Source organism: Otolemur garnettii, unplaced genomic scaffold, assembly GCF_000181295.1.
Source record: "Otolemur garnettii isolate 467f Iridium unplaced genomic scaffold, OtoGar3 scaffold00002, whole genome shotgun sequence".
Classification (NCBI taxonomy): domain Eukaryota; kingdom Metazoa; phylum Chordata; class Mammalia; order Primates; family Galagidae; genus Otolemur; species Otolemur garnettii.
In genome coordinates this window covers 12,515,165-12,524,150 of record NW_003852397.1, presented here as the reverse complement: position 1 = coordinate 12,524,150, position 8,986 = coordinate 12,515,165, and the positions used below count along the sequence as shown (strand labels likewise).

At 40.4% G+C, this 8,986-nt stretch overlaps 1 protein-coding gene across 1 annotated transcript; it reads right to left on the bottom strand.

Annotated features, from left to right (window-relative positions):
• Positions 1-1,940: 1,940 nt before the first annotated feature.
• Positions 1,941-6,370, bottom strand: CALHM4 (calcium homeostasis modulator family member 4). The gene is made up of 2 exons (XM_003781611.1): positions 5,813-6,370; positions 1,941-2,315 (listed from the first exon to the last, which is right to left on the bottom strand). Exons 1-2 carry the CDS (start codon positions 6,368-6,370, stop codon positions 1,941-1,943), a joined length of 933 nt encoding a protein of 310 aa, XP_003781659.1.
• Positions 6,371-8,986: the final 2,616 nt, after the last annotated feature.

Here is an 8,986-nt window from a genome sequence, read left to right as displayed (position 1 = left end):
TAAAAATAGAAAAAACTAGCCAAATATCTTGGCAGGTGCCTTGGGAGGCTGAGGCAAGAGTGTGACTTGAACCCAAGAGACTAAGGTTGCAGTGAGCTTTGATGATGCCACAGCACTCTACCCAGGGCAACAGAGTGAGATTCTGTCTCAAAAAAGAAAAGTAACACCCCCCCCCCAAAAAGTATTATTTCCTTAAAAATTCATCTTCTGCTTATTTCCATTAAGTTGTTGCTTTTGGCTTTGTCGTACTCACAAAATATAGACTTTTCTCATAGGCTCTCATAGACTCTATTAAATCATCATTGGATTGAAGATGCCTATTATATAGGCAGCTTTCTCAAATTCAAGCTACCTAAATTTGAAAGAATAGTGGTAAACATAAATCTGTCTTCCATAATTGTATAAAAGGATCTTACACAAAATAGGCTGGGCATAGTGGCTTACACCTATGATTCCAGCACTTTGGGAGGCTGAAGTGGGAGGATTGCTTGAAGCCAGGAGTTTGAGGCCAACCTGGGCAACATTCCAAGACCCCTTCTCTACAAAAAATATCTTTAAAAAATTAGCCAGGAATGATGGCACACGCTTGCAGTCCCAGCTACTGAGGAGGCTGGGGCAGGAAGGTAACTTGAGTCCAGGAGTTCAAGGTTACAGTAAGCTATGATTGTGCTACTACACTGTAGCCTGGGCAAGTGAGCAAGACCCAGACTATAAAAATATAAATGAATGAAAGAGAATCTTACACAAAATAGAATATGCCATACTTGCATAAAAATAGATTACCAAGTATTTGATGACACTTTAGATAGTCAAGTTCTTTTGTCTCTGAAAGTGAATCTTGAAAGTCAAATTGACCATTGGCAATTGAGTCACTGTCCAGTAAGATTATTTTGGCTAAAGAAAGAAATAAAAGCTCTCAGATTGTTTACTTAGGCCAATAGACCAGTTACTTAAGTAAACATGGGAAAAGGCAGGCATGAGACATATCAGAAATAATAAGGTGAATAATAAGGTCAGTTATTAGAGGCAGCGTTTAATGTATCCAGCAGGGAAAGGTCAGGCAAATGCCATCCCCTTTCTGAATTCTAAATAATGGATACACAAGTAGAGGTTACAGTTCAGGTTCCCCAAATAGATTTTGAGTGCAAAGGTGCAATTTGATAATGAAAAGGCAGAGAGGGTGTCTCTGTAGTGGAGCACAGAGGGGAAGCCCTCTGGAATAAACTTGTGTGGTCGCTATAAAAAGGTTCTTAGTATGGAGGTGCTACAAATATCATTTATGATACTAATGAGATGGTATAATTTTGCATCATCTTCCCCTGGTTATGACAAGATGACTCAAGACTTTCCTACATGACAATTTCCCTCATGTTACCAGTCTAGACAGGACTTTGTGCCCTGCTTTCTAATAGGTCAGATATTTAGATTTGAAGAAAGAAGAGGAGGGCGTGAAAAGTTCCTGGATATTATGTAAAAATAGAAACAGAAAAACCAGAAATTAGAGGGAAGGAAAATAGCAATGGAGAAAGGAAGAAAGTGACATTAGCACTTATTCTATGAGAGGCAGTGTGCTGAACACTGATTATATTATCACATTCAATCCTCACACCAGTTCTGTGGGATACACTGTGCAGGTGACAAAATGGCACTCAGAAATGGTAACTTTTACACAGCTGTGAAGTAACAGAAATAAGATGCAAACTTTGGTATAACCTCAAATTCCATCCGGTTTTTAATTAGACCAGAAGGATACTCTAGGCATTACCAGACCATCAGTGAAATTTCACAGAGAGAGGCAGGCACACTTATCAGGTAACGTGATTTTGGAAACAACATTTGAGTTGGGCCTATGTAAACACATGTCAGAAGAGAGACAAAAGCTTACATTGATCAATAACCAAGTATCTGTCACACAACCTGAATTCTGACAGGTGCTACAATCAAGGTTTTAATTCAATGCCTCTTGATGTGTCTTGCTCATTATCCTCATCCACCCTGCTGTAGTCGCCCTGCAAGAAATCACCCATGCATAGAAGACTGGGTGCTGCAATATCTCTCCAGTCCTGACATGAAGGGATACGGATGTGTGTGACATCCTGACTCCCGGGAACGAAGCCAAATAGTTTCTTTATCCGCTGCGTGATGAGGAGCCTGGAGTGCTGCTCTGCCGCCTCTTCGAAGAGCTGTCTCTCATTCTGGAGGTGGTTGTTCCAGTAGTAGTCCTGCAGGGAGGTGAGGGGAGAGCAGCACCTCGCCAGACAGGAGGAGACCAGGATAGTGATGGTTGCCAAGGTGATCAAAATCCAGCCCAGCATCTGCACATCATTATTTAAGAAACAAACAAAACCCAGGAAGTATCAATACATCAAATATCTAAGAACAGCAATGGGAGGAGGAATTCCCATAAAACTGAGAACTAAAATGTGGGTAAGGAATTTGCTTTTCTAACCATTAGGTACAGGCTGGGCCTATCTCCTCCCAAAGGTCCCCACACATAGGGAAAATGGTTAAGTTGTAGCTAAATGTATCTTTATTGACAAAATATTCATTACATAATTTTATAAAATATTCACCAGTAGTTCCCTACATGTTGTCATATAAATATAAAATATTACAGATAGAAAATATGAGTTTGTTAATTTTCCTATGTATGGCGACCTTTGGGACACTTCCTATGTAACAAGTTGCTGATCATTTGATGTGGAAATTGGTCTGATGGAGGGGATGGGCCCAGCCATTTCAAGCTGATTTTCAGGTTGCAAAGGAATTTGACCAGTTAATCGGAATGGATTCTAAGTATGTTCTTAAAGTGACAGATACTATAACCCACCAATTAACTGATACAAGATACACAGCTTTCTTTTGCTTTTCCCTAAACCTTACTTCTCAACCATCAGGTACAGGCCTGTGCGTTATTTGGATGTTAAAAAAGTATTTGATAACGATAGTCGTGAAGGTGGTGGTATAAGGCACAGTAATAGTAGTCTCCTAAGGTGTCTTCTCTGCTGTGCCTTCACACATTTGTTGACATTGTTTCCTAAGTTGCTCTTTCCTCTCATCTTTTGCGGCCAGACAAGTCAGTCAGTGAGCAAACTCATGTCTCCATGCATCACTGATGGAGTAGCCACTGTGCCTAAAGTACCTTAGTGTTTTCCTGTTCATTTCCTTTGTCCTCAAATAGTCATTTGATGACCAGTTTTATTATGTGTCTTGGAAACATACTTTGAGAAGAGAATAACCTAGTTTTTATTTGAGATTATCTAGTCTCAGAGTTTAAGCACTGACATAAATGGCTATTTTCTAGGTTTAGAATTCTCTTTTTTTCTTATTATTCTCTTTGGAATGTTTTATAGCTATTCTGTAAAGTGAGAGAGACAAGTTCCACACATTTAGGGAAGCCAGCAGTACCCAGCCACGGTTTGGGCAGCGAAGGCCTCTTCTGCAGCTTGGGGCAGTTACCAGCATGTGCATGATGGGATACCTGCAGCCTGTGGGGGCTAAAACCGACAGAGTGATGCTCCTCACAATTTAACTTTATAGAGACCAGCATGTAGAGGAAAAGCCACCCCTGATGCCCATTAATTCATAAACTATCATTTACTGAGCTCCAGGTTGCCCTGGAATTTAATGTGATCTTGTGGTCAAGTCAGAAAAGTCCAGCTGAAAAAACGTGTGTACTCCTCAAATGTAATTTTATTTACTTATTTATCTGTTTTTGAGACGGAGTCTCACTTTTTTGCCCTCAGTAGAGTGTCATAGTGTCATTTTATTGCCTCAGCCAAGAGAGAGCTACCTCCTTAGAGCTACTCCCAAATAGCTGGGACTACAGGTGCCTGCCACAGCACCCAGCTGTTTTTAGACGTGGGGTCTTGCTCAGGTTGGTCTTGAACTCCTAAGCTCAAGCAATCCACCTGCCTTGGCCTCTCACAGTGCTGGGATTACAGGCCTGAGCCACCGCGCCCAGCCTCAAATGTAACTGAAGTTTGAGATTGTTGCAGAAGGTGGCCTGATGAGATGGAAATAGCATGATTTTAGGATATCTTGATTAGTTGTTTATCACCTCTATGAATTATACAAGTTACATAAACTTTTTGAGCTTTGATTTACTGACCTGTAAAATGGGGTTAATAATATGTGTCTGTCAGTATCATGAGAATTAGAGTTAAGAGTTATATACAGTATATAATAAGTATCTCAATAAGTGTAAGTTTTGTCACAAAACTAAAAAATGCATGGGTGATGTACTCAAAACTGTAAAACTGTCTTTTTACAGAAGTCTGTGGATATGTTTAATAAGACATTTTACTTTTATTTTAAGAAAATCTGACTGTGGTGTATTACATTTTAGTTTTTCATAAGCAAGAACCTTTTATTTTTTTGAGACAGAGTCTCACAGCAACCTCAACCTCTTGGGCTTAAGCGAGTCTCTTGCCTTAGCCCCCCAAGTATCTGGGACTACAGGTACCTACCGCAACACCTGGGTATTTTTTTCTTTTTCCTTTTTTTTTTTTTTTTTTGCAGTTGACATTGTTGTTTAGCTGGCCCAGGTTAGGTTCAAACATACCAGCCTCAGTGTACGTGTGCCCTACCTACTGAGCTATGGGCACTGCCAGCAAGAACATTTTTTAAAGTTATAATTTCCCACTGATTTTTTGAATTTTTGTTTATCTCCACATCCTCTGAGCTTTAGGGCTAGTATAAAAAAAATTGAAATAAAGCATATACTGGATAGGACTTTCTTCTTTCCTTCCTTCCTTCCTTCCTTCCTTCCTTCCTTTCTTCTCTCTCTCTTTCTTTCCTTTCTTTTTTATAGAATCTCACTGTCACCCTGGGTAGAATAGTGCAGTGGCATCTCATAGCTCAGGGCAACTTCAAACCTTAAACTCCCAAGTAGCTGGGACTCCAGCTCATGCCGTGACACCCCAGCCTCCCAGAGTGTGAGGATTACAGGCAGGAGCCACCACGCTCAGCCTTGATGGGATTTCTAGCTTTTCCTAAACGGGATGTATTGCAATCCTTTGGTATTTTGTGTCTTGCTAGTAGTGGGGTTTTTTTTCTTTCAACTAAAGAGCATTATCTTTTCTAAATTTTAATTACTTTAAGGTTACAGGTAATAAAGTTTACAGTAAAAAATAACATGTTTTTACTGTATTCCAGAGGTTTGGAAACATGTTTTTTCCTCATATCCCTTAGAGAAACTGATGAAAACTAATATAATGAACAGCTCTTTTTGCAGTAAGTGCATAATTACATTTTTAAAATTTAACCAATAAATCCAGGGGATTCCCTCTCATTCCACCATACTTTCTGGCACAAACCTATCCATAGACACTATATTTAGAATCAAAATTGGAGCTTTTTTATCATAATTAAGCTGTCTGTAATTTTAGATGAGATTTAATATATAAACATACATATTTAAGAATACATATATGTAAGAAGATGGGATTTAGTAATACAGTAATAATATTCATATCTAAGGGTTATTGTTCTCAATATAGATTCTAGGTGCCTTGTTGAGGGCTTAAGATGCATTGCTCCTTTATTTAGTGCCCCATGTAATAGGCACTATTAATACCCCCATTTTACTCAGGGTTTTACAGGTTCATAAGTGGCAAAGCAAGACTCAAACCCGCGTCTGCTGACTTCAAAGCCCAACACCCTAACTATATTTATAGGGCTGCTGAGAACTCACTTTGATGAATGACATCCAGGATGTGTTCCATAGACAATGTGAGATCCAGCAAGGTGAGAAATGTTTCCAGGGAACATAGTTACTACAGGATAGGAAGGGGGGAAATCAAAACCTTACTTGTGACTGGTATCTGTGCAGAAGAACTATTTCATCTCTCACTGGGAGGAGGTCAGAAGGAGGGGGCGTGGAGCACGGAAACCCAGCCAGGATCTCTTCTCGTTCGCTGGCGCTGAAGTTAGCAAACTCTGGGTAATGGTCCACGGAGGCGAATTGACTCGCTGCGCATTCGTAGTAGGTGCCGGTCAGCAGGGTGGCCGCCAGCCACGCCAGGGGAGCGACAACTGCCCTGCCAGTGATGCCGAAGCAGCCGAGGCAAGCCAGCCTGCGCTCCAGGGGGCTGAGCCTCCGGCGCCCAGGGGCGCAGCTGCAGCAGTGCTCTCCGGTGATCGTCCACATCTGCCTTCTCAGGGCATAGCCGGCTACCAGGAGGATCAAGGCAGGCATGACAAGGAAAGCAGAACCGTACAAGAAATTTTTCCCCACTTGACAGGGACACCTGAATGTGAAGGACGAGAAGGCTTGTTGCCCACAAATAGTCAATGCTGCGATTAAAGAATTGATAAATGTTCCGCTTCTCTGCAGTGAAGACACGATGCTGTGGAGAGTCCGGCTCATCGTGGGGAGCTCTTCCTCACATCAGCTCAGGGCCCCTTCTGGTCGCCGGACTCCACCAGCTGTCCCCATTTTATGGGATCTTACTGGTCTGACTGGTTGTATCGGGTGACCCAACATCCTTACATGTTTAAAGGATTCTAGCATCTTCCTTGTGCACTTGGTGAACCTTGAGGTAATCAATGCACTTCATATTAGGAAGAAATTGAGGGAGAGGAACCTCTTGTATGTGCGAAGGGGGAAACGTCTGTGGTGTATCTTTCCCCTGAAAGAGGATGCGGCCTTGTACACCAACTGCCCCATCTTTCTACAACACAGAATGCTGAGCACCAGCAAATTAAGCATTGGAAGCAAAACAGAGACCTTCTTACTCTTGGACTAGACCAGGATTTTGTCACCATTAAAAAAAATATAGGAAATGATGAAAATTATCAAATATTAGAGCAATGCAAAATTTAGGCTGGCTGGAATGTCCCTAGCCTGAAGCTTCTGCCAGACGAGCCCAAGAAACAGGAACAAGCTAAGCTGCCCCTAAAGCCAAATCCCAACAGAAACATTCCAACTTTGCATAAAAATTTAAAATCTGTTTGTATTAACAGATTATTATGGTTTTGCTTTAAAAATTAACCTGCGATTTTTTTTTTTTTTTTTGAGACAGAGCCTCAAGCTATCCCCCTGGGTAGAGTGCTGTGACATCACAGCTCACAGCAACCTCCAACTCCTGGGCTCAAGCCAGTCTCCTGCCTCTACTTCCCAAGTAGCTGGGACCACAGGCGCCCGCCAAAATGCCCAGCTATTTTTTTTTGTTGCAGCTGCCATTATTGTTTGGTGGGCCCAGCCTGGATTTGAACCGGCCACCTTAGGTGTATGTGGCTGGCGCCTTAGCCAGTTGAGCCACAGGTGGCCCAGCCCTGCGATTTTGTTTATATCTTTTTGTTATGTGAAAATGTGATATTTGGCTTTTAATAAAGTTATATATCTATAAGCAAGAAATGTGTTTTCTATGTTTGCTAACCAGGAAATACTATGATAATTATATAATTTCTATATGAAGGCACTGGACTAGGCTTGGTTTAGGCTTATAAATAAGTGACTCTGATGTAAATTTCTCATCTCAAACTTTCAACTAGACATGGTTAAATACATAGAGTGAATTGGAACACAGGACTGAGGAATTCATTCAAGATGCAGTACAAAACGTCAAAGAAATAAAATATTTTTAGAAGCAGTTGAGAGAAATAGGGGTTAGACTAAGCAACTCCACCAGCTTTCTAATAGGACTTCCAGGAAAAAAAAAAAAAAAGGATAGGCAGGGAGGCAATGTTTGAAGAAATAGTAATAGTAATAGGCAATGTCAGAAGAATGTTTTTTATTTTGGGCGGCATAAATAAAGGTAATTCCACTCCTAGACACAGAGTAAAACTGCAGAATGTGAAAAATAGAGGATATCAATAAACTGACAGCAGACTTCTCATCCACAGCAAACAGCTGACAGTGCCTGCAGCGTGGTCAGTGCCAGCTAAACTGTCATTCAGACAAGAAAAATAAAGATACATAAAGACTAAGGGCATTTACCCCCAACAGAACTTTATTAAAAGGATTGCAAAAGGATATATTTTGGTAAAAAGAAAAATAAGGCCCAAGGAAAGATATGGCAACAAGAAACAATGATGAGCATCTGTGAGACATTTTAAAAGTTCCTTATTTAATAATTAGCTGTATAAATAACTGCTTTTTATTTCAAATAATACAACTAGGGTATTAACATGGTATCACTACATCCCCATTAAAATGGCTAAAATTAAAAAGATTAACCGTGTTAAATGTTGGTTAAATGGTGGGAATGAAAAAAGGAACAATCACATTGGAAAACTGTCATTTTATTTAAGAGTTAGTGGTACTTCATCCTCTTATACCTCAAGTCATTCACCTGCTAATTGTTTACATCAGAGAAATGGAAGCACATGTCCACATGAAAATGGGTATGTAAATGCCCACACCAACTCTATGTAGCACAGCCATAAACTGGAAACAACCCAAATGTTAGCCAGTAGATGGAGGAATCAACAAAGTATCATAAATCCATATGATAAAACACTGCTCAGCAAAATACAAAACTATTGATATATACAATATATACAATAACATGAATGAATTAAAAAATAATTTTCTGCATTAGAGAATTCAAAAAATTACTGTATAATATATGATTCTATTTGCGTAAGATGCTAGACAATATAGATTAATCTCTGCTGACAGAAAGGAGACCAGGAGTTGCCTGGGGAGTCTAGGAGAAGGAATAAGCAGAAGTTACAAAAGGACATGAGAAAATTTGGGGGGCTGTGTCAACTTGTATCAGCAGGATCTTACTTTATGGAGATGACAGTAATGACGTGAAAAAGACAATGCCATTGAAAGAAAAATGATTAACTTACATTTCCCAAGAGTGGGTGTCATATATGCCACACTACACAGAGTCATAGGAGGAAGCATCAGAATTGGCCAAGGAGCAGAAAGGGCAGGGAAAGCCGAGGCCAGAGCCTCTATTAGGCTTTATGTGGGAAAGGCAAGGCCGGGAGGGGGAAACATTTATGATTGGCTAGTTTAAATAATTCTGTC